A 25,837-nucleotide genomic window follows, 5' to 3' on the forward strand; every position below is an offset into this window, starting at 1 on the left:
AGGTTTCACTTTAAGGCTGTGTTGAAGTAATTGCCTTGCTTGTACACAAATGCTTGAGATGCCCCTGCATAAGCCCTGTTTTGCTGATTATATATTTCCTTTTGTTCACATCATCCCAGGCACCGTTTGCCTTGTCCATCAGTCCCTCTTAAGGGCACTAGTAACTCTGTACCTCCCCTCTATTCCTAATTTAAGGTCCTTTGAATAATGGTTGAACTTAATGAAGACTGAATACTGTATTCTGCAGAAGGAAGATGTGTACTGTAATTCTTTCTGCATGAGTTTCTGCATGCTATGTGTGTTTCCTGGTCTGAACATGAGATAAAATCTATACTGTAAAAGGTGACTGGAAGCTTTTCTTTTGGTCTGTGACCCTTCATGGCTTTTCTTAGAGCCAGCTCTAGCTCTGGAAATGCCAAGTAGAACAAGGGAGTAAAGGTGGCAGGAAGACAGAGCTAATCACTGCAGAAAAGTCTGTGTTTTACAATATCAAAGGTTTGTGTTGCAAAAGCCAGAGCTTTAAGAGGTATCTGGGGAAGCTGTGACAAGTCACACAGGCTGACAATCTGCTGCTGTGGCTCAATGTTAGCAGCAGCGTCAATAAAAAAAGCCATCTCCTGGGAGCAATCCTTTTACCCATTAAGGACTTGTGCATCAGAAGAAGAATACATTGTACTACTGGTCTTGTCTATTGTGTGCAAAGTATTTGGCTCTTACGTGCTTCCTTCTTGAAATTTTGTTCTTCTATCTAAGTAGTGAAATAAGTCTCCTTCTGCACAGAGGAATTAGCAGAAACTTTGTAGAAAATAAGCATAAAATCAAGTGTGTGACAATAGGCATCATGCTATTTTCTGAATTTTGTCCACCTCTGGGTATTGCAAGCTGTTGAATTTAGCTTTTTGCAAAACACAGAAATGCACTCTTCATTAAAGAGATCTGTTTATTTCTAAGGTATCCTGCTGTTACTGAATTATCATCTCTTGAAGCTCTTAAAAGAATTAAGAGCTATCTCAACTCTTGTAACTGTTGCAAATGCAAGGCATATTCCACTGACTGCGTCTTCAGTAACTGCAAGACATACAAAAATATTGATTTTTAAATTAACTGCGTTTAAGCACCTGAAGTAACAAATCTCCTAAATCAAAATATTTATGATATACAAAACCATGATAATGACAATATACTCTTGCATGTGCGTCTTTCCTGAAAAAAAAGGTAAAAATGAACAGTAATCCAACAAATGGGAATTATACAAACCAGGCATAGTAAGAAGATCCCTAAACTTTTAAGAGAGTAGTTAAAAACTGAATAAAACAGGGTAGAATAGAAGCATATAAGTGAATACTTTTATGGTATTATAAGAAATGGAAAAGTGCAAATGAAGCAAAATTGTCTGTAATGCAGGATGTTTCCTAAATAACATAACTTGCCCTAAGATGCACTTTTGACACTGACAATGCCATCACTGCCATTTTCTGAGAGACAGAGAAAAAAAAAGCATGCAAAATTTATGAAAACCTATGCTTGTATCAGTAGGACATAGGATATACAATTAGTCTGTTGGTTTTGTTTTGATTTTTGTTTGCAGATTCTTTTCACAATTACTTTCTGGCTACTGCTTAGGCAACACCTCACTGAACAGAAAGCACTTCGGCTAAAAGAAGCTACTTTATCTGAGGTCAAAGTTGGAAGTGAAGAAAATGAAGAAAAAGGTAAAGCCAGATCCAATTTATTCCTTCAGTCATGATAGAAGTTCCAGTTACTGCGTTTCTCTGATGCTGAAAGCAATTAGCAAGGTATCTGTTATTACAAAGATATTACAAAATCTATGTGCAGCTATCTCTCAGATACAAAACACATTTGAACTTTAGAAATACAAATAAAATAAGAATTCTCTTTACTGGAAGGTAATAAAATGACTCATTTTAGAAAGATCACGGAACTTTCAAATGATCAGTTTGCTGCTATGTTCCAAACTCAAATCAGGGGAGTAATTGCCCTAAAGTTTAACCACAGGAGATGAATTTACCTAGGAAAAGTTGCTAAATTCCTTGGAAGTTTCATTGGTACATAAACTCTTATATAGACACAGAAGTTAAACTACAAATTTCAGTGGAAAAAATAAACTTTTTTTTTCAGTGCAGGGGCTCAAGCACACCTGAGAGAAAAGTTTAGATTCAGCTTATCTAACAACATAGTGACCTGTTCTTTCTTGTGCTACCAGGCACGTGTTTCTCCAAACATTCCTTACCCTCTCTCTCCAGATGTTGAACTGAAAAAGTTCAGTGCACTGAAATGCTAGAAAGTGAGCCCTGGAAGCAGTGGTGTAGTTTCCTCTCAATTATAATCCTTGTCTCAGTAAAATATCTGATCAGTATCAAAGCTGGACTACAAGGATTTTCAAGGCAAGAGCCTGAGAAGGGGGATGGTGAGTGGGACAAAAGGAGTGGGCAAGACTTTTGATGGTGAAGTTTCAATACTGTTGTCAGTGGAAAGAAAAGCAGTACAACTGTGTACTATGGTTTTGGCAAACCCTGTTATCTACATACTTGCACGTGTACTTGCTGCTGGGGGGACACTTACCCTGACCTCCACAAACCTCACAAGGTTAATAACTGGGGAATCTTGACCTCTTCATAAAGCTAAAGCAGTTTGTCTTTTCTGGCCCAGGTACAGCACAAAAATCTGGATAAGTGGTAGTTTTTTTGAAAACCAGCAGTGTTAGTGCAGCATTTATATTTTTTAAGCTTGTTTGGGTTTATATTAATGTTTTCCCTTGCTTGTGGTTTTTGGAGGTAAACACAATATTATCTGAAGGACAAAACTCAAGACGGGAGGTTCAAACTCGAGATGAGAGTTTAAACTCAAGATGAGAGGTTTCTGGTGGTGCTGGTGGTTTCTTTGTTTTCCAGTTTAAAAGGTTGCTTACTTGAGAGTATAAGCATTGCCATGGAAAGTGTTTTGGCTACTATCCATTATGCAACCTTTAGGCTTTAATTTTCCTCTACAACTGCTGGTGTTTCAGACAAAGTGAAGACGGGTGTCTGGTAAGCATGTATATCTATGTGCCCCATGGCTCCAGCAGCAGGTCTAAGATCATATGAAATTAAACCCGTTTCCTTGCTCTGGAGCCATGCATGATTAGGAATTATGGTCTCTTGTGAATATTGTGTCTTAAGTTTCTGTGTTGTGTGCAGAGATTTTACTTTCCACCTATTTAAATACTTGCTAAAAGTCCCAAGAATAGACAGGCCAAATGTGACTCTGTATTTGCAGAAGAGGAGTCGCAAGAGGGAGAAGTGTCAGAAGAACAGGAAGAGGAGAAGGAAGAGGAGGAGGAGGGAGAGGAGGAGGATGAACAGGACATTATGAAAGTCTTGGGGAATCTGGTGATGGCTATGTTAATCAAGTACTGGATTTACGTCTGTGGGGGCATGTTCTTCTTCGTCAGCTTTGAGGGTACAATTGTCATGTACAAAATCATCTATATGGTACTGTTCCTCTTCTGTGTGGCCCTCTATCAGGTAAGTGAGAACTGTGTTAAATGAATTTTATCCTTGAATAGAATTATTCATACTTTTAGCTTGGTAGTAAAGTAGCTCCAAATAGAATTCATAAACAGTGTATTTGTTCTTTAGTTAGACACAACAGAATGAGACCATTTGAAGGGGTTAAGACTAATTTTCCTCTGGTTTGTGGTTATAGTGACAGGCAAAGTGCACATAAATTAGATACAATGCACACCTCTGCTCTGTCATGCCACTTCACCATAAGCTTTGGAACCTTTGTGGAAAATTCTGAATCTAAGCACATTCTACATAGCCACTAGTTTTTGTGGCACTTGATCCACACAGCTTCCATATCCCAATGAGCATGGAGTCCCGCTCCTCCTGGACTTTTATCACCTAATGGTGATGAAACTAAGCGACTGAAGCTATCCCTGACTTGGTGTCTGTGGCCTGTGGCCCATGTCCCATCAGATATTTTTGCACAAAGGTCTTTACTTGAATGCATTTGCAGGAGTAAAAACTGTATCTCAAAATCTGTGGCTGCTGCTGGGTAATCATTGCTTACTTCAGACCAGCTAGGAAAAATAGTGTTCTTCGTCCTTGTTTGACAGTACAGTGTTGTCAATATTTCTGTCAGTTTCTTTGCCTTCAGCTTGTGTCAGCATCTTTAGTGTGTGATTTTCAGGTACACTACGAATGGTGGAGGAAGATTTTAAAGTACTTCTGGATGTCAGTTGTTGTTTACACGATGCTGGTACTTATCTTCATCTACACATACCAGTTTGAGTCATTCCCTGGGTTGTGGAAGAACATGACAGGCCTGGATGAAAGGAAGTAAGTGGTTTTGATTAATTTTTTTCATTTTTGGATCTCTGAGTTCAGTGTGATGGAAGGATTGGAGAGCAGTCTTCCTTCTTATGGGAGAAAAACATCATGCGGCCGTTCTCAGGCATAGCTGATTCTAGGCACTCAGTTATTAAGCTGTAGATTTATTGATGTAATCATAGAAATGAGCAAGACCAAGAGAGGAGCTCAGAGTCATATTTTCTCCAATTGGCTGCTTAGGTCTTTGGATTGCTTCTGTTTTCAATACAGTGCCAATACTTCTCTTCACCACTTTGACCACAGAACAAGATCCAGGGAAAGATTAAGGGTAGATCTGCAGGATGTTTGGAACTGAGGAAGGTGGACCTGCTCTCCTGCTAATGAGGAGGACTGGGTTTCTTCATCTTTATAATGAGTTGGTCATTTCTCAAGAGGAGCTTACCTTAGAAAGTATATGCAATATGAGTGGATTTCCAGTGCAGGACTTTCAGTCAGAGACAAGTCATCTGACTCAAGAGATCCGTGGCAGGGTTTGTTCATTTGACTGTACATTTACAGTACCTCTCTATATTACTGAGTCCAAACACAACATGCTTGCATTGTAAAACTTGCTAGCTTAGGAGAATTTTAGAAAACAAAACTACATAACAAGTACCATCCCCTTATTTCCTATTGCAAATGATATATAATAATGTCTCATGGAAAGAATATTGTGTGTGAAAAGATGCCTTAGTGGAATACCTTTTTTTTTTTCCAGACTAGAGGACCTTGGCTTAAAACAGTTTTCTGTGGCTGATCTATTCACACGCATCTTTATCCCCACCTCCTTCCTACTGGTGTGTATCTTGCACCTTCACTATTTCCATGATCGGTTTCTCCAGATCACTGATTTGAAAGCTGTAACCAGCAAACAGGACAACACTATTTACAGGTAAAGAAGCAAAATAGATGGAACTATTGATTATCTGTACGGAAATACTGATTCTGACTGTCCTGTAAAGCTCACGTTTCAGTAGATGTTATTTGCCTTTGCTATGACTACCTGGCTTAAAAAGAAGGTGCACGGTATCCAGCACCCCACTACAACCAAAGTTTCTGTCTCTTCCCATTTTCCCCTACACACTGAACTTTTTCATTTTGGGGTACATTTTCAAAGGTACTAATGTCATTTATGTATTTATTTCATTGGCTTTGACCTTTAATGGGGGTTAGGTGCTCAATTACTATGTGTGCCCTTTTGTATGTGTACCTGCCAGTAGTAAGAAACACAGCTCTTCATTTGGGTCACTTCTTTTCTTAAAATGTCCATTTTGAGGGCCACATGAAAACTGGGAGATCTTTGGAAAATACCACATTTGCATTGAGCAGTTTGGCCTTTTTGTAAAGTTGAACTTCAGAAATGGAAGAATTCTGAATTTGTGGTTACTTTTCATAGTACTGACCCTTGGCTATGCTAGACATTGGGTGATTTCATCCAAAAGTTCATTAGCACTTATTAATGAATCTGGGACATCACTTTTCCAGTGTTCAATTCCTACATATTTTCCTGCATATAAACCAATCTGGCCTAGGATCCTGAGCCAGGAGTATGAGAGAGAGAAGTGGTTTTGTAGTACATAGTGTTATATTGTGCAATGACAATTGCAGTCATTCTTTGAAGAAAGCAATTAATTTAGACCCTACTTTTAGAATGTTTACCTGTCTAGTGATAACTGTATCAGCTGCACTTCTATGAATGGGGACTAGCTGCATAACACCACATAGACCCCAGGATGTTATGGAATAATGACGGTTACTTAACAGGGAATTATGTTCTAGGTTATGCAAGATTTACAAAGCATTTCAGGTATCTTTCATACATTCAATTCGATATGAAGCTACTTCACAGTGCATGGTACAAATTTGTGCCATGAGAATGAGCTCCAGTTTTATGGAATGCTTCCAGTTTCTGTATTTAAATAATTGCTAAGACCAGAACAGATCAAACTTGATAAAATTTCCCAATAAAGATGTGGTGGTTTTTAAACTTACATTTTAAATGTCTGTGTAATAACTCTCCCTTTACTCTTCTTGAATTGCTAAATGTGACAGTAGATTCAAGGGCCCTTTTGTAATGGCCTGTGAACAAACTTCCCTTGCCCAAGGCAGACTTTTGTGCAGCAGTGGGTACGTGTTAACATCTCTGAATTGGCCAAGCCCTGAAAACAGAGCCCAGACAGGTGTCTGAGCTGAAATGGGATTGTTCCTGGGCTGAGGCATTTAGGGGAATGCTTTACAGCAGTCCAGTAACTCTGCAAGTTCGCTTGTAGCCCGAAGTTTGCACTTGTGTTGAGTAACATAGGAAGTTTCCACCTTCCTTCTAGTGTGATCCAATAGACACAAAATAAAAAGAAAAAAACCCTGAAGCATTTGTAGGATTTTGATGGGTCCATTTTGCCTGTGAAACTGCTACTTGAAAATCTTTCCATTACACACAGCTTTATTATTATACAGCTTTCCAAATGTTGGCATGAAGAGGATCACTGTCACTAAAGTCACATTATGCCCAAAGGATGGACCTGCTGATAGTGAAGACACAAAATGTTTTCATGCATTGCAAGAAAACATTTTTGCCACAAATAAGTAGCCTTGAGATACCATGTTAAAAGTAGACATTGTCATACGAAGCCTTTTATTAAAGTCATAGATGAAGAGGATCATGTGATATCATCAGCTTTTTTGTCTTGGAATTAGAATGCTGGGTTTTTTAATCTAAATGTGTACTAGATTGTATTAAGCAGTCATATAAGTAGCTAGATATTTTTAACTGTTAAATGTGGCATATGTGCTACATTTGCCATTTTGAAGTATTTTCAATATCACAAATATCACATATATCCTTTGTTCCTCCTGCGAAGATTTAACTATTATGACCAGTACTCGAATCAGAACAGTTTTCTTGATCTGTACTCCTGTTAAAACTGCCTGGTATATGAAAATACATCTCTTTTCTTCCCTTGATGCAATAAATCACTACTGAGCATCAGCTGACTTTATAGTTCAAAGTTTTGCAGTGAGAGCTCAGCTGACATTTGTATTGGTGATGCATAAAGCTAGATAAGAACTAACAGAACAACCAACTTCAGCTTAACAGTGATGCTAGTAATAAATTTCAGGGGCAATTAAAACAGATTAAAGATTCATGCATATGTGTAATTTTCTCTCAAAGCTACTGAAACTTAATTTTCCTTTTTGCTTTGAAGAAGCTATCATTCACTTAACAACTGCTTTACCTTTCTAAACTGCTTTTATGCTGCACCTTTTGCAACAAAAAAAAATTTAAATAAAGAACTAGAACCTTCATTTTGACTAACAAGACAGAACGCAGTCCTTTTAATAGTGAGCTTCTTAGAATGATCACAGCAGCTGAGGGGTGGTCATGAAAGTAATAAAGAAAGCACATCCAGTTCCTGCATCTACCTTTGAACTGCCAGGTGTGATTACTACAGTTGTGTCTAACTGAAGAGTCCTGTTAAAATTGCTGAGAATGTTCATTTATTAAAATGCTGTTTCTCATCTGCAAAATTTGCAGAGTGAGTTGAAGGGTAAGGCTCTGCCAGCTGCAATGAGAGGGCACAGAAACTGGCACACTGGAACTGGCAGAGTGAGGAACTTCTCACTATTTATAAAGATGTCAGAACTGAATGTGTCAGTTTTACATCTGCAAGGGAAAGAAAAATTCTCTGATTAGGATTTTCCATGCCCATTTCCTTGCTGTACCATGAATTATGGAATGGCAGAGATAAAGGCTATGAGGTAGATAATTTCTCTGATAAGATGCTTTGCCATAATTACCTTTATGGTTTTTTTTAAGAAGGAAAAAATCATTTTAAAAAATTGTGGTATTCGAAGGCTTACTTGAAGTAAGGCAGTAAAGGCTGTTCTCACATCTTGGGGACTATGAAAATGTTCTGTAGTTCTGACTGAACTTGTATAGGATCTAAAAGTCTAAGAGCTGCATTTATAAGCTCCCTAGACATTCACTGAATGGGGTATGTTAAGATTTCAGAGTGTGTTTTGTTATGACAGTGTGTCATAACACATTGGTAGACAGGAAAGTGCGTTCGTTCCTATTTAATGGTTTTCTTTTCTCTCTCTAATTCATTTCCCATTTTCATCTTGTGCTTTCATCTCCCACCTCATAGCCATGCCAAAGTCAATGGCCGTGTATATCTAATAATTAATAGGTGGGTACTTCAATTCTTCCTTTCCTTTAAAACCAATATACCTTATTTTTTTTGTTACTTCTTAGTGGCCTTAAAGCAAAGTATGTTCTTGCTGCGCAGTACTGTGAAGTAAGCAGGGAGATAATGTTGTTCAGGTATTGCAGTTTCCTAAAGCTAATGAAGCAGTTAACACATCTCTTCTGCATATTCATACATTGTGAGTTTCTTCTCCCAGCTGAGAATTCTCCTAAACTTTGCCCACGCCTCAATGCAGGAATAATTGGTGCTATTTGTAATTGGCTGCAGGCAATAGATTTGGTTGAGGAGGCTCGTTTATCTACCCTTTGTTTGTGCATGGAAAGATGCATGCCTGCATGTGCCTATGTACACACAGACAGAGAGACACACATCCCTGTTTTCTCCAAGCATGTAAGATAGGGAATTTGAGGGCCCACTCAACTGAATGTGTGGTATGTGCTGTGAGTTTGTACAGACTGAAATTTTAGCATTGGAAAGGGAACACTCAAACCATTGCATGCTAAGGCTGTTAATTCACGGGCTGAGCTGGGTGCTGCAGGATCCAAACTGCTATCATCATCATCCCTTTATAAATGGCATCTTGAAAACTACTCCATAAATTAGATTCCTTTCAAAATACTTGACTGGAATAAACGTGCACTATTTTTTAATTGTCTCTGAGAATAAAAGGACTTCTGAGTTGTTGTCACTACTGAATATAAACAGAAAAACCAAGAAGATACCTTGTTTAGATATTTGTGAGTGCCTGCTCTGTGTGTCATGTTCACGATCCTTCTTGAAATGTCATCACGTACTTTGGGTCACCGTTCTTAAAAGTTCACCAGAGCTGGAATTCTGGTCTGCAGAAAGTCTGTGTTTAAGGGAGTGGTGAGGGCAAGCACCTTGGCTAAGGCAGGCAAGCTGTTTGCCGAGGGGCATGGCCAGGAGGCAAGGCTGGACTCTCACCCATGGGCAGTCAGAAACGTGGACCAACAGCTGAGGGTGAGGATCAGGTCTGCAATCAGTAACAAGGGTCAGCCACAACCTGCTGAGGTCCCAGCGAGTCCATGGAGATAAGCCAGGTTTGCAGTGAAGGCAGGGTGTCAGGCTGTGTGTCAGGCTTAGGGTCAGGGAGGCACGGGAGCAGGCACAGACACAGCTGTGATGCAGCCACAACATAGGAGTGGAAGCCTCCATGTGAAAGCAGCACCCAGTAAAAGGAGAGGGTCCTCCTTCACTGAGGCTTCCTGGCCTGGCCACATACCCCAACAGGGCTTGGATTCAGGCAGCAAATCCCCTTAAAGGCCCATAAAGGCACTCAAAGCCCTGCGAGTGGAGGTATGGCACTGTGTGCTCAGTTTGAGTGTTGCAGACCAAATACTCAAGACATGGGTCACTAGTGTTCTGCAGAGCAGAAAGCTTTCTCTTCTTAAGGTTTTGCATGAAAAATACTTGGGAACTTCTTTTAGCTAGAAAGTTCCAAGCAATTCATAAACAGCAAAAAACTATCAAAGGCAAAAGATGCTTAATAATGCATTCAATTAATTAATCTCCTGCTCTAGTCGATTACAAATACATGAAAGTACTAGGAATCCAGCAAGCACCTGTGTCACATGCCTGATTTTAGTGCCACTGAAATTGCTTTGTTGCCAAGAACTAGATCTACTGATATACTTCCCATTATTGATACACTGTTTAATGAACCTGAGGGTAAGAAATGCGCTCAGCTAAAAGCACTAGTGGCTGTACCTTCAAGGCTTCTTGCCTGACTTATTTAGTTATTTCTCTTCCTAAGTATCAGACATAATACTTCTATGTTATTTGGGATAATTTCCCATTATTATGTGGCTTCCAACAATGACGTTATATCTCACTAGCTGTGAAGATGGGTATGGGTAGCTTGTCTTAAAAATTCTAGTGAAGTTTTTATATCTTAATACCTCACTGTTGTCTGTTACAATATAATGGGATCTTGTAGTGAAAAAAAAAAATTGCAAAAAGAACCCTAGCAATACATAAGGAAGTTTTGGAAGAAAGATTCCAAGTAGACTAACTTTCCAAACATTGGGCAGGGCTTTTTGTCTATCCTTGGATCTCCTGAGCACATGATCCAATGCTCAAGCCTACTGATGCCAGTAAAACTAAGCCTACTGAAAACTAAACTCATACTGAGGCTTTATCAGGTATATGTATTTCATGTACCCATCTTTATAACCCCATTGCCTCCCAGATCTCCAAAATACAAATGGGAATTATATGAATAAGAGAAAGATGAGTCTACTCATACAAAATCCTATAGAGTTACTGTGTTTCTGTCCAATTTACACTGAGGTAAGTCATTAAATCCTTGATTTACACCAGTGTGAATGTAGATTTTTCCATTATAAAAGTTAGTTGGGAAGATACCTCATAAAAATCAATGCAACTGCATATATACAAAACCTGTCTGATTATATAGTTACTTTCATTTCATGGTGCATTGTCTTTTAAATGAGCTCTGACGTTTTATAGTAACCAGGGATCTCCATAACAGTTGAACTGAACTGAAAATTCATTCTCTCTTCTTTATACATGACCTTCCTAATGGTGCTTTATTAGAGTTTTAGGTAAATATAAGTTAGTTATGTCCTGTTAGGGAACATTGATGTTTAGTCACTTTATAGAGATTTGAATATCCTTTTAGTGTATATGCTAGCTGATCCATGTCTTAGATATGAAAATAACCAAGAGCCCCAAAAGAGATGATTGGTAACAGCCAACATGGCTTTACTATGGGCAAATCATGCCTGAAAAATTTGGTGAACTTCTACGATAGGGCTACAGCATTGATAAACTGGGGCAGAGCAATCGACATTGTCTTCCTGGACTTATGCAAAGTGTTTGATACTGTTCCATATGATAGCCTTGTCTCCAAATGAAAGAGACGTGGATCTGGTGGATGGGCCACTCAGTGGATAAAGAACTGGCTGGATGGCCGCACGCAGAGTTGGTCAGTGGCTCATTGGTCATGAGACCAGTGACAGGTGGTGTCTCTCAACATCAGTGCTGGGGCTGAGACCACTCAACATCTTTGTTGGTGGCATGGACAGCGGGATTGAGGGCACCCTCAGCAAGTTCGCTGATGACACCAGGCTGTGTGGTGCTGTCAACACACTGGAGGGAAGGGATGGCATCCAGAGGGACCTTGACACACTTGGGAGGTGGACCCATGCAAACCTCGTGAGGTCCAACAAAGCAAAGTGCAGGGTCCTACACCTGGGTTATGGCAATCCCAGACACACCAATGGGTTGGACAGAGAAGTGACTGAGAGTAGCACTGAGGAGAATGACTTGGGTGTGATGGTTGATGAAAAATTCACCATGAGCCGGCAGCATGCACTCACTGCCCAGAAAGCCAATGGATTCCTGGGGTGCATCCAAAGGAGTGTGGAGAGCAAGTCAAAGGAGGTGATTCTGCCCCTCTACTCTGCTCTGGTGAGACCTCACCTGGAATGCTGCATCCAGCTCTGGGGTCCCCAACATAAGAAGGCCTGGAACTGTCGGAGCAAGCTCAGAGTAGAGGCGCAACGTTGGTAAGAGGACTGGAGCACCTCCCCTACAAAGACAGACTGAGAAAGGTGAGGCTGTTCAGCTTAGAGAAGAGGAGATTGCTTGGAGACCTCACAGCAAATTTCCAGTATCCAGGGGGCCTACAGGGAAGGTGGAGAGGGTCTTTTCATCAGGAACTGTAGTGACAGGACAAGGAGTAATGGGTACAGATTGAAAAGGGAAATTTAAGTTAGAAATTAGGAAGAAATTCTTTACTGTTGACTGGTGAGACACAGGAACAGACTGTCCAGGGAGGTTGTGGAAGCCCCAGTCCTGGCAGTGTTAAAGGCCAGGTTGGATGGGGCTCTGAGCAACCTGATCTAGTGGAAGATGTCCTTGCCCATGGCAGTGGGGGGGGATATTTTAAGGTCCCTTCCAACCTAAACCATTTTATGATTCTGTTTTCAGTAGCCAAAGCTACAAAATAAATTCTTGATTATAAGAGTTTTTCAGGTTATTAGACACTCAGGTTCATTTCCCAACCCATGATGAGGAATTTTTGTCACAAATGTGGCTAAAATGTGATTAAATATTATTATGTGATATTTTTTGGTGTTTGAGTGTCTTGTTAAACTTCTAATTTTAAACCACCTTTTCTGCTTTTTGATAACTGGCATGGCATTTCTACTTCAGGATTGTTTAGTCAGATTTTTGTAGTTTTTCCTTCATTTGAGACACCAAATTTTCCGTCTTGAAGAAACTGTGACTCCCAAATGATTGAAAAATAACTCTGCTTGTTTGAACTTCTCATTAACTGCCTAGCCTATTCTCTTAATTTTTAATGATCGGGGAAAAAAAAAAATCTAGATTTTTATGTTCTTAAACTGTGAAAATCCTAGACTTGGCAGAATTTCCTGTCTAAATGGTTAAAGGCCAGAATTTCACATCAAGAAAAATAAACCCCTGAGATGGTACTGTAGCATATTAGAACAGTCTTACACGTGCTTGAAAGTATGCTGAGTGTAGTAATTTCAATAGCATAACCAAACATTTAGTGACCTAATCATATAGATATACACTTGCTAAAGGGAGACTTTATTGCAAGAAGTCATAGTCAAAGGGAAACTGGGTTTTCTGCAACTATGGGAGGTGAGCCCTACAGCACAGCTGTAGGAGAAAAAATGAAACCATAAGAAAATGTTTATTTTCTCAGTAAAGAAAATATATATACTGAATAATCTCATTTTTAAAAAAGGCACCATGGCACTGGAGAAATATAATTTCTGTGTTAGATCAGCTAAATCACATTCCAGTTTTGGTAGTGTGGAACTTACTGATAGATTTAGTTAGAGACAATTGGAAATCAAGGAAAAATTCTCTGTGAGATGTGGCAAAGAGAGAGAGAATGAATGGTACTGACAAAGACAGATACGATAAAATCTTCTGAAGGTGCAGCCATGGAATTCTTGCTTTTGTTTTTTCCCAAACCTATAGATGGAAGAAAATTTGCAATTTCCTTGGGTTTCCAGCTGCATCTTTTAATTGGAAGAAGGTAGAAATGAATTTACAGTGATAGGTCAGATACCTGTGATGGTTCAGCTGCATTACTCAGAGCATGGTACAGCAGTGACCACGCTTAGCACTGGTGTAAATAGGTTGCCCCTTTCCATCTGTGCTGCAATTCCATGTTTCTTTAAAAAGGCACCCTGTGAATGTCATGATGGCATGCTCTTGGCATAAGAAGGCTTCCGCAGATGGAGTAGGAGAATGCTTTATGACTTGTTATGTAGCATGACGTATTTGTCAATGACCTTCTTCTGTAACCCCTCTGTTCTCATCTCCCTTTTTCTTTCTGTTCCAATTACTTTGAGCAGCCTCAAGAAAAAAATACCAAACCACCAAAATGAGTAAGTCCCCTATGAAGTCATGAAATGTTTCCTCTTAAATAATGTCATTTCATGCTTCTACATCTTAAACTCTGACCATTTTCTCCAGTGGGGAAAATGTCAAGTTTAAGTGTCGATACCACTCATTACTAACTAACCATTAGTATCTGAGTGAGAAATAGTTACTAATACATTCCAACAACTCGATTTTCAGTGTGTGTTTGGAGAGAGTAACAGAATCATTAACTTTTCTACTTCTAAGGCATTTTCCATGAACAGTTTATTTTTTTCTAATTATACAGTTTGGAAAAGAAAAAGACTACGATGTCATTACTCCTCAGTTTGCTGACATGCTACTGTTTACCAACAGACTGGTGCACCAAGATGGAAGCCTGCCTGACATAACTATGATGAATTTAACAGCCAGCAGAGAAAAGGAAGAGGATAAAATGCTGGAAGAGGCTGGTGAGAAAAGAACAGAAGAGCCAGAGGGGGAGGGAGGGAAAGGGAGGGTCAAAAAAGGAAAAGAAGAAGAGAAGGAGGATGAGGGTAAAGAAGATGATGATGATGATGACGATGAAGACAATGAATCAGAGGAAGAAGAAACTACAGGTAAGCTCTGCAGAATGCAAATTTTTCCTTCCTCAGCCTTAATTAACAATGTCAACAGGTGGTTTGTTCTTGGTCATCCCTGTTAACTTCAGTCACCAGGTTTTCCTTCTAGTTTTGCATGCAGTCTGTGTCAAAGAGCCTGACAAAAGCTGAGCAGATGGCTACTTGTCAATTATTCAACAGGCTACAGGCTCTTCTAAGGAAAAAAGTCATACTGTAGGGTGCTAAGAGGTAGAAACCAGCAAAAACCCTCCCTCTTTCTTCTAGGTTGTCTGGGTTAAATTATTTGACGGTTACCCAAATCCTAAGAACTTCTTTATAGTGAAATCTCCTTACAACAAAGAAAATAATACAACATACATATTTAATATCTGATACTGCATGCTTTCAAGGCACCCCTCCCCAGAAGTCCCAATGGCTTTACTTCATTATTTATGTGCACATTAGTGTCATAGTTTTCACTTCTGAATATGGAATGTGTAACTGATGCCAGATGAACACAAAAAAGCTTAAGGGCAGACATGGGTACGGCTTATATTGTCATCCTTGATATTGCTAATATGAACTTCTAAAATGAATTATTACCATAACTCAGTTTGTAATATGAGCCAAAAGTGAAACCAGGGAAGAGCATTTAACACCCAAGGAAGCTGTATTCCTTGGAAGGGGCCTTACTGCAAATTTGGTTACTCATGCCAATATTCACAGGACTGTGACACATAAATAGGAAGATGGTCTTTGATTAGGCAAAATGGCAGCACATCAGGCTTAGCTGCCCCCGGGAATCATAGAATCATTTAGGTTGGAAAAGAGCTCTTAAGATCCTTGAGTCCAGTCATTAACCCAGCACTGCCACGTCCACCACTAAACCATGTCCCTAAATGCCACATCTATATATCTTTTAAATACCTCCAGGGCTGGTGACTCCACCCTTCCCTGGACAGCCTGTTCCAGTGCTTGAACCTCAGCTGAAACAACTTACCTTTCCTGGTTGGAACATCTGCCCTCACAGAGGGGTTCATGGGCCGTGGAAACCTTTATTGGCCAGCTTTCATGCTGTCTGTGAGGGGTGAGGGGTCGGGTGCACTCCAGCCATCCCAGCTTGTTGGAGGGGCTTTGGGACAGAGGCCAGCTGGTGGAGGTTGCTCTGTGCAGCGACACATGCAAGCAGGGAAATGGGGGGCTGCGGCTGGTGTTGCTTCGAAATAGCACAAGGGGATCCATCTTTAAGCTGCACATGAGTTTATTTCTGCGGGAGTTACACCATTTTTACACAGCCATGTGGCCAGAGCTTTGACATTAAACATGTTCACATGTGCAGACTTCAAAGCAGAGTGTTGTACAATCTTTCAGTGGATGCAGTCAGGCCTGTATTTTATTCCCTGTGTGTGTAGTGCCTGGCCATGCTAGACAGCGCTTGCTATAGCACCTTATCTGCCTGCTCCACTTAACTGGCACTGTCTGGATACATCTTGGCGTGATGCAACACTGCAAATAAAATAAATGCAATGAAAGATTGAGTGAGAACATCTAACGCTGTAAAGACTTCCCTTAAATACTCTCATTGTGCTTATAAAAACACATGTAGGATTAGAGTTCTGTAGCTTAATTAATTTCTCAAGTTTAATTATGTGCTCATGGAATTTACATCACTCATCATTTTTATTCAGGTTTTCTAAGTTGGGTTTGGAGAATAAAGGCAAAGGAAAAAAAAATGAAATTTGGTCGTGAGGTGTTCCAGATGTCTGCTTTTTCACACAAATGTGCATGTGTTCTTCACAAAAATATGCATGAGTAACCACTTGGTGTGCTTTATATCTTAAATAAAGTGATAATTTGAAATAATTACATAAAGAAGGTGGTAACTCCTTTGCATTTTTACCAGCTTAGACAGTGATGTGCTTTGGTATCACTTGCAAATGTTTCCACCTCTGATATAAACTGTAAGAGTTCTCACGGCATGCAAAATCCTTCCTAATCTCCCAAATGCTTCTGAAACCCTGAATACAGTGTGAAGACTCCATAGTAATATGTACCAGCCAGGCAAAACAGTTTTGCAGCCAGTCCACAAGCAAAGTTGTCACTTAGACAGCACTGTTCAGCATTTATTTATTTATTTATTTATTGATTTATTGTTACGTACACTCACATGGAGTAGGTGATGCCGCAAGCTTGCTCACTGGGATAGTATTTGGGAGGGTGACTTTTTTAGCCAAACACCCCTATGAAGGGATACTTTCACCCAACTTCAGGATCTCCACTTGCTCAAGCTTTTTCAACGGAGAGAAAGATTTGACTGGACTACAGTTTGCCTTGCTTGTTTTAGATGTCTGTCCTGTGAAGGCACCGGTCACACTCTAAGAGGCTGTGCTGTTTGCAAGGCAGTTTAGATAACTCTGACATCTGAAGATGTCTATAGTACAGTTGTTTAAACCCATGTGACAGGAATCCAAGTCCTAGTGTGCATGGATTTCTTCCAATCTGGCTGAAAATCTTTCTGAGTAGTAGTCGTCTGCGCTTTCTGAAATCGGCTGGGTCCATAGCTTCCAAGCATCAAAAAAAATTTACTTTTCTAGCTGGAAAAGGACCAGGGCTGGAATTAGTTCCTGAATGAGATCTCTAAGCTTAGGTCCAAAAATACTGGAGGACGAGAGTCCAACAAGAGCTCTGATGAGAGGAATAAAAGCAAAATTGGCAAGGGAGGCCACCACAGCTGCTTTTGAAGTGTGGAATCCTTCCAGGGAATGTGGGTCAGAAGGGAAAGCACCCCACCTAAGTGGGCATCAACCCCATTTTTATTTAGTTAACCACTGAGCTGTACCTTTATCCTCCATCTTGTCTTACTCTAAGGCTTAGAAGAGAAGCAGAAAGCTCGTTGTTGTCTAGTGGAGTATTCCATTTCACAGAGACCTTCTGTTTTTGTCCTCACAATGATTCTGCTTGAACATCCCTTCAGACTTAAGGAACAAGTGGCATCTGGTGATCGACCGCCTTACAGTGCTGTTTTTGAAATTCCTGGAGTATTTTCACAAGATGCAAGTCTTTGTGTGGTGGCTGTTGGAGCTGCACATCATCAAAATTGTTTCATCTTACATCATCTGGGTCACAGTGAAAGAGGCAAGTAAACACCCACTGTCAAACTCTTACATATCGTGGAGGCTTGTCAGCATCTGCCATGTGGTTACACATCCAGATGTAGGGAGAGGGCTTCCTCCTGTCAGACCTCACTGAAATTATGGCCTCCAGCTGGGTTTGTTGCCTGCTGGGAACCTGCCTTGACATCTTCCACATTCTCTCTGTCTCAAGAGTCTCAGCCCTCCCCTTTTCTCCAGGTATTAAAGTTTTATTAGTCTCATTCTTTGGATTTAAGAGACATAACCTCTCTACTGCTAAAACTGTCTGTGGGCACCATCCAGGGATGGAAGATGTAGGAAAGGACCGGGAAGGTACATATAGAAAAATTATTTAAACTTGGTATAATGCTTAAGAAACAAGAATGTGGAACTATGCCTAAAGAAAAAGGGACCAATGCTTTAAGCTGTACTTTTGGTGTGGGCAATGTGAGTTCTCTATGTGGCATAGCCATTTCTTGAACAGGGTGGTAGGACAGCATTCACTAAAAACAAAAAAAAATCCCTTTTCTCACTTTTTTGGGGGGGAAAAGTCAAGAGGATGAAGGTCAGTTGCACAGACACACGGATCTCTGCCATTTCTTGTTTCATGTGTACTAAAGCAGCAGAAGCTGCATGTGGTCCTTTGTATTTCACACCTGTGGATAAGGAAGATACGGAGTTTTGTGGGTCTAATAGTATTAATGTTATGTAAGTGGTAAATTTCTTCCTAAACCAACTGTAAAGTTTTTCCTTCTTCACTTACTACTTTGTGTCTGTGTTATTGTGAGTATTGCTGTAATCTTTTTTTCAATATTTTCCTCAAAGTTTCTGCATGTCCCTTTCTTTTGAACAATTCTTTTTTTTACCTGTGGAAAAGGTCAGACTTTCTCAGTTCTTATGTTACTCCATGTAATTTCTGTACTGTTTTTGTGTTTTCAGGTGTCTCTGTTTAACTTTGTGTTTTTAATTGCCTGGGCTCTTGCTTTGCCATATGCTCAGTTTCGCCCACTGGCATCAAGTATCTGCACTGTTTGGACATGTGTGATTATTGTCTGCAAAATGTTGTACCAGCTCACATCTATTGATCCCAAGACTTTTTCCAGTAACTGTACACTGGTGAGTACAAATGTATATTTAAAAGGTTTGACTGCTGTCTTCCTCAGTGAAGGAGAGCAAAAGGAAGCATCTCAAGTACTAAAGTAACAGTTCACCTGATGTATTAGTGTTGATTATCATACCCTCCCCAAGCAGTTTTAAAGTCATGTTTTATAACTGTTGCATTTTGTTTTTAGCCAGGAGAGAATGAAACTAAGGTTGATTTAGAAGAACTCAAAACCTCAGTGCTCTACAGTGGGCCAGTTGATCCTGCGGAGTGGGTTGGATTGAGAAAATCTAATCCCCTTCTTGTGTACTTAAGGGTAACTTCTTTAATTATCTGTATTCAGATATTTTCTTATTTGTGATGAAAGTAGAATTGTCTTGAAATAAATAATCTGTCACACATTAAAAAAAATGTAATGCCAACCACTGACAATAAGGAAGTACAGAGGAAAAGAGGCAACAGAAAACCACATCTGTTACACAGAACATTTCCAGAAGGGATTCAGTACCAATTAAGTTATTCTTTCATGCAGAAGTATCACTTTTGGACTCTACCATCTGTTAAAAGCTCTTTAAGAAATGAGATATTTAAGAACTCTAAGTAATTAAGAGGTACATGGCTTTCAGGTGCTGAAAGACTAATGGGTCTAATTGGGAGTAATTGCCCTGAATGACAGTGTGTGTTAGAAGCAGTTAATTTTTTTAAGTGCTTATTCTTTAGCCACAGTTTATTATAATATAATGAAAATATATGAAAATATATGAAAATATATGAAAATATAATGAGTTAAGAGAATCATTCATTCAAACACTAGTAAACAGATGTCTTTTGTTTTTCTTCTTGTTTTTAGTTGATGCCTGTGAGCAATATTTTATTATTCCTGTCTTGATTTAAAAGCCTTACTTACAGTGAAAATGTGCCAAGTCCTGAGGAAAACCATATCTCTTACCAATTTAAAGAATCTCCCACATTCTATATACACAGTTTAAGGTTGTCAGAAAACATAAAAATCCCAGTGGCATCTGTTTCAGGAGATTCTTGTCCCAAATATTTCTCAGATAACAGAGATCTAGAGTTTGCCACTTCTGCTTCAGTTATGGCTTCCTTGAGGGACTTTCTCTGAGCTGTTTTTTTTAAGCAGCTTTTGGAGTTAGTTAGTACCTCTCTTCTATTGAGCATAGGGCAGATCTCCCTCCTGAGATAAATAAAAAATCAATTCATAGCCACCCCTGACTACATCCTAGTCAATCTGGCTTTGGGAGAGAAGGACCTGTGCCTGAGAGAAGACTGACAGACTGTTCATGTAAAAGAGTGTTCAGGTTAAATTTGCTCTACCCAACATCCTTGTTTTGGGAAGTCAGTGCTTGACAGCTGAACCTCTGCAGGTGACTTTTGTGTATGTCTGTATCTTCTATCTCCTGCAAAACGAAGCACGATACCTTAAGAGAAGCTATGAAATATGAGAGGGCACGTGGATGGGTCAATGCCTTTTTCCTTCCCTTCATTTCCACAACTAGTTCTTATTATATTATTTTTTAATTAATGTCTTTATATGTATCTCCTGGATGTCTGTATGATTCATCAAAATCCAGGAATTGGTGTGAACCTTAGGTTTTTTTTAATCATAGTAGCTGGGAATAGGTGTCAGTGCATTCTGGAGTGCAGAAGTCCTCAGTGATACCATCAATCTGAGTATAAATGGGTTTATGCTTATCAGGAAATTTTATAGCTTCTTGTGGTTTTGACTTTTGTTTAATATTCTTCTGATTGTGTCTCCCATAGAACAACTTACTGATGCTGGCTATTCTGGCTTTTGAAGTTACAATCTACCGTCATCAAGAATACTATAGGTGTCGAAATAACCTCACTGCACCTGTGACTAAAACAATTTTCCATGATATTACAAGAGCACATCTGGATGATGGACTGGTAAACTGTGTCAAGTATTTCATAAACTACTTCTTCTACAAGTTTGGTTTGGAGGTAAATAACTATGTATTACTTTTCTTTATGGTATAGTTCCAAACCTTTTGATTGTGTTATTTTTGAATACTAGCTTGGACTGTGTTTGACATCTAGATGCTTCTTAGTCATCATTCATGTTAGTCATCTCTGTTCCCTCACCTTGTCTGTTTATGTGCAAATGAAATGTACTTTGAAAAAATCTTTGCATAAATAGTGATTTGTCAAAATTTTTTATGCCTGTCTGAAGGAGGCAACTCCAAGAGTAATGAATCCTAAATCCAGTCATAATTAACAGATAGGTCTTGACCTATCTGTTAAACACTACCACAGCTTTGATCTGTGGAGTAAACTGTTCACAGCCATCTGAGGATTAAGGATGAGTGAAAATTAAAAGAAACCAGCAAGTTCTTTCCTTATGGAAATGATTTTAAGCTTATTCTAATCTGGGGAGAAGAGAAAACCAAAATAGCATAGTGCACTGAATAAATTAAGTGTTCACTAAGGTTCAAAACATGTTTCAAGGTACTGAGTGAAGGGACTGCTTTCACTGAAGGCAGAGAACAGAAATGCTGGAATGCAGAGCCTTTAGAATAATGGAGAACTAAAGCTGTCTTGCAGGAATTGGCTGGATTTGTCTGTCACCAATAGAAGCTGTATGGTCTGAATACCTTGTCCATTTCCTACATGAAGATAGCTTTAGTTGTTACCAATCTTCTTTTCCACACCTGTACATCCTATCAAAATATGTGGCTGTGTAATATGTTCTTTGCTTGGCAACAATCAAACATTTCACGTCTCAGCTGTTGTGACAAGGCTCTTTCCTTTCTGTATCCTTAGATATCACATAATGGAAACCTGCTCTAGATAGAGGAGTACCAAAAATTTGTGTGTTTGGGTGGAGTGGTGGAAGTTGCTGTCAGTGCATGTTGGTTTGCACAGGGCTCCTGCACAGGGCTCCATGCAGCACGTGTCCAAGCATTCTGTCAGGATCCACAATAATTTATTATTGCTGCGTTGACTGGCCATGAGGTTGTAAAAGTTGCCTAAGTTTCTTTGCTTTGTTTCCAGACCTGCTTTCTTCTATCAGTGAATGTAATTGGTCAGAGGATGGATTTTTATGCAATGATTCATGCCTTCTGGCTGATTGCTGTGCTGTATCGACGTAGGAGAAAAGCTATTGCAGAGATTTGGCCAAAATATTGCTGTTTTCTAGCATGCATCATTACATTCCAGTACTTCCTTTGCATTGGCATCCCACCTGCTCCTTGTAAAGGTAAGGACACCCTTTATGGAAAATTAATGCTAGTTGCTTTTATAGAAAAGTGCTGGAAAATTGGTAAGTATTCTGAAGAAAAGGATTAAGTAATTTTTATAAAGTACTGATTGAATTTTTGCATGCTTCTGTCACACAGACTATCCATGGAGAAGTGGCAATGCCAACTTCAACTCCAACATCATAAAGTGGTTATACTTTCCAGACTTCATTGTGAGACCGAACCCTGTCTTCCTTGTGTGTAAGTATTTTAGCACATAGTTATGAAGAGTTTATATGTCCTTCACTTAAATCATCTGTACAGTGGAATTTGAAGCCAGCCTTTTATTTACTCTTCAGTAGCAAGATGACAATTTTCTGGGAGATTGAATACTAAACATGGCTTTGAATATAGTAGAAAAATTCACAGAATTAGTTATTTTTGCATTTTCTTTTCCTGTATCCCTTTTTTAATAATTCAACCATCAAAATGTATGAATTTTTCCCCTTTTCTCATTTATTTCTCCATAAAAGCCATAAAAAATGACAGGTAAAAAACCTAACTACATTAATAAATTTCAATTCAGAGTTAAATGCATTGAAAACTGCTCAGTCTTGGGTGTTCAAAGTGTGGGAAAACAGTCTGATAACTGCATTATAATATATCACAACTCTCCTTACACCTCTGTTGATGACTGAAGTTTTCCTTCCAATCACCGCTTTCTCCTAGATGACTTCATGCTGCTTCTGTGTGCATCCTTGCAAAGGCAGACATTTGAGGATGAAAATAAAGCTGCAGTACGAATCATGGCTGGAGACAACGTGGAAATCTGCATGAATCTTGATGCAGCTTCTTTTAGCCAGCATAACCCTGTTCCTGACTTCATCCACTGCCGGTAAAAACTGAATCTTAAACACTTGGAAAATACAGTGCTTCCTTTTCATAAAGTTCACTAGGGTAAAAGTCATTCTCACAGCTTCCAATTTTACTTGGAATTTGTATTCATGTATGTTCCCATCTAACATACTGCTGTATGAGACAGCAGATAGTTCATTTCTGAGTAATCAGCATCTGGTTTAGAACAGGGTGGATGCAAACATGTCTTTCTAAAACTGGTGATTGTTTTAAGTGCTGTCCAGTGGAGTTCAGTGATAAATTTGACCGAAAGCCTGCATTCACAGAATCATAGACTTGTTTAGGTTGGAAAAGACCTTTAAGACCATCATGTCCAACCACTGTCTTAGGCAACCAACACACTGAAAAATGTTCACCTTTAGGTCACCAGTTCTTTCATGCTATCTGTGCACATGTGGATTTAGAAAGTTTGGAGAAAAAAGGTAGTTCAGCTGTTACATTAATCTAACCCTCTATATTTCCAATTTCAGAAAGAATCTTGCTACCCAAATTTTAATTTCCCTCCATGAATGCCTGGTGGGGCAGCACTTATATTGGACGTAAGTGCTCTGTTGGTTTCCCTCCGAACACAGACATGTTAGCAAGAATCCATTGGAGTCTGCGGTTTCGCATGTATGTGTTTAATCACAAAAAGTCATCAATTGTGTCCCGCCGAGTTGTTGTCTAAGCACAATCAAAATAATACTCGAAGAGACTTTCCTTTGTGCTATTTCATCTAGGTATAAGAACCTTAAAAGTGTCTTGGAAGGACAACTGACAGGTCTTCTTGTTCCTGAGCATTGCCTACAGGGTTGTTTAAGGTGAATAATATATAAAGAGGCAGAGCCTGAGGCAGTCTCTTCTGAATGGCCTTCAAACAATGGAACTGTTCCTGTGTGATCATTTCATCAGACACAGATTAGCTCAGCTCTTCTAAATTGTGCTGGGCATTCTCTTAATTGAACTTGTCTCTGGAAGTTTTGCAGTATCACAAGAGTAAATGGGAAGAGTAAGATTTCTTAGTTGTGGTGTTCTGTCAGACTTGATCTGTGAATGCATGTTACCAACAGATGTCTGAGTATGAAAGGAATAGAAAAATGTCTAGAACTAATGTCCATAAAAATCTTCCTTTTGATAACAGACTTCTATTTCTTTTACCAGACAAGTGGTATCACTACAAGTCCTTCTCTAGATCTTTAGGATGATCCTGCTATTTCTGTTGCAATTGGTTGCCAAATCTATCTTGAAATAGCTTTGAAAGGGAGACTTTTGAAACATTCAATTGACTCATTTGTCCAGAGACTTATAGTCACTACTGGGCAAAGGTTGAACTGTTCTCCCCCTTGAGAATTTCCAGTCTACACAGTGGACCCAGTGCTTTAGATTCAGTAACATAAGCAGGAAGAGAGAAGTATTAATCTTTCTTCAGAATGCTCCATCAAGTGAGGAGAATTTCTAAAAAATATCTGACAAATAGGGCTTGGTTGAGAGGAAATGTAGTGGAGATTGCCTGAGGTTTTCTCTTGCCACTGGTGTCCATCTTAGCAAAGGCTGATGCTGCCGTTGCATCAGGAGCGCTGATGTGTTTGGTCACTGGTGAAGGCCATCACTGGTTTTTAGCAGAAAGATCGAATTTTCCTTCCTTAGTCCAGAAAAAAATCATTGTGAAAAAACTCATTAATGATGAGAATGTGTTTTAAAGCTGTCTTTGGAAGAGAAAAAGGCAAGAAAATCACTGCTTTTTAAACAGCCTCTTTTGGCATTTTTTTCAATGTTCTCTGGAATCTGATAGATAATTCTGGCCATCTGTATAAGATATTCCCAAATGGACAAACATGAAAACTTTGAAACATGGAGGATATTCTTTGAATGTTTTAGGTGGAAACCAGAGTCAGGTTTATAGTGGAAGGCAAGTTAAGCAGAACTGGCCTGCTGCCCCTCCACAAGCCTTTGGATTAATTTCAGTGTTTTGGTTCATGTGCATGGTATGCATCAACTTGAAGCCATTGGTGGCAGGACATCCACTCAGACACACTGCTGGGCGTGTGCTGACCAAGGAGACCTGTGGAGTGGTGATTAACAATATGCAACCATTTAATTGGGAGTTTGCTGCATGTATTAGGCAGTAAGTAACATTGCTGATGGAGAGTACAAAAAGCCCCAGAAAATCAAAGAACCCATTAATGGTGGTGAGCTGAACAAATAAACTCTGATCACTTTATATTTGTCCCACCTAAATGCCAAAATCTGTGCAGCCATTTCATGTGACAGTTTTATGTTGTGTGAATAAGGAGAAGAACGAAAAGAACAGGACAGAGAAAGAAAAAAGAAGAGGGACATTTTTGTTTGAAAAACTAATCATGAATTACTAGAAAACCTATTAATTAATGCATTCAGGAGCAAAGGAAATTCCTGTTTATGATATCTTTTCTTGTAGATATTTGGGCAGGTAATCATGAAATCATAGACTGATTTGCATTGAAACAGAAGGGACCTTAAAGATCATCTAACTCCAGCCTCCCAAGCAAGGGTAGGGACACCTTCCACTAGACCAGGTTTCTCACAGCCCCATCCAACCTGGCCTTGAACACTTGCAGGGATGGGGCATCCACAACTCCAGGTGACCTGTTTTGGTGCCTCATTACTCTCTGAATAAAGAATTTCTCTAACATCTAATCTAAATCTCTCCTCTTCTAGTTTAAAACCCTTCCCCTTGTCTTATCCCTGCATGCCTGTGTAAACACTTCTCTCCTTTTTTTATAGGACACCTTTAATTGCTACAAGACCACAATGAGGTCTCACCAGAGCCTTCTCTTCTCCATGCTGAACAACCCTAACTCTCTCAGCCTTTCCTTATAGGAGAGGTGCTCCATCCCTCTGACCATGTTCTTGGACCTCCTCTGGACTCGCTCTAACAGGTCCCTGTC

The 25,837-nt window shown here is 39.5% G+C and overlaps 1 protein-coding gene across 3 annotated transcripts in view; it reads left to right on the plus strand.

Annotated features, from left to right (window-relative positions):
• PIEZO2 (piezo type mechanosensitive ion channel component 2) overlaps window positions 1–25,837 on the plus strand; it is a 298,259-nt gene that overhangs the window by 211,617 nt on the left and 60,805 nt on the right. Inside the window, exons 14-27 of one of the 3 annotated variants that reach the window (XM_048289530.1) lie at window positions 1,589–1,712; window positions 3,277–3,524; window positions 4,195–4,343; window positions 5,092–5,265; window positions 8,519–8,560; window positions 13,960–13,992; window positions 14,342–14,583; window positions 17,540–17,700; window positions 18,636–18,812; window positions 18,989–19,114; window positions 20,581–20,781; window positions 21,832–22,036; window positions 22,176–22,277; window positions 22,746–22,911. In XM_048289530.1, the coding sequence (XP_048145487.1) occupies window positions 1,589–1,712; window positions 3,277–3,524; window positions 4,195–4,343; window positions 5,092–5,265; window positions 8,519–8,560; window positions 13,960–13,992; window positions 14,342–14,583; window positions 17,540–17,700; window positions 18,636–18,812; window positions 18,989–19,114; window positions 20,581–20,781; window positions 21,832–22,036; window positions 22,176–22,277; window positions 22,746–22,911 (2,150 nt within the window). The remainder of the gene's footprint in view (window positions 1–1,588; window positions 1,713–3,276; window positions 3,525–4,194; window positions 4,344–5,091; window positions 5,266–8,518; window positions 8,561–13,959; window positions 13,993–14,341; window positions 14,584–17,539; window positions 17,701–18,635; window positions 18,813–18,988; window positions 19,115–20,580; window positions 20,782–21,831; window positions 22,037–22,175; window positions 22,278–22,745; window positions 22,912–25,837) is intronic. The other 2 variants (XM_048289532.1, XM_048289533.1) reach the window with 2 other exon arrangements.

This window comes from Corvus hawaiiensis, chromosome 30 (genome assembly GCF_020740725.1).
Source record: "Corvus hawaiiensis isolate bCorHaw1 chromosome 30, bCorHaw1.pri.cur, whole genome shotgun sequence".
NCBI lineage: Eukaryota > Metazoa > Chordata > Aves > Passeriformes > Corvidae > Corvus > Corvus hawaiiensis.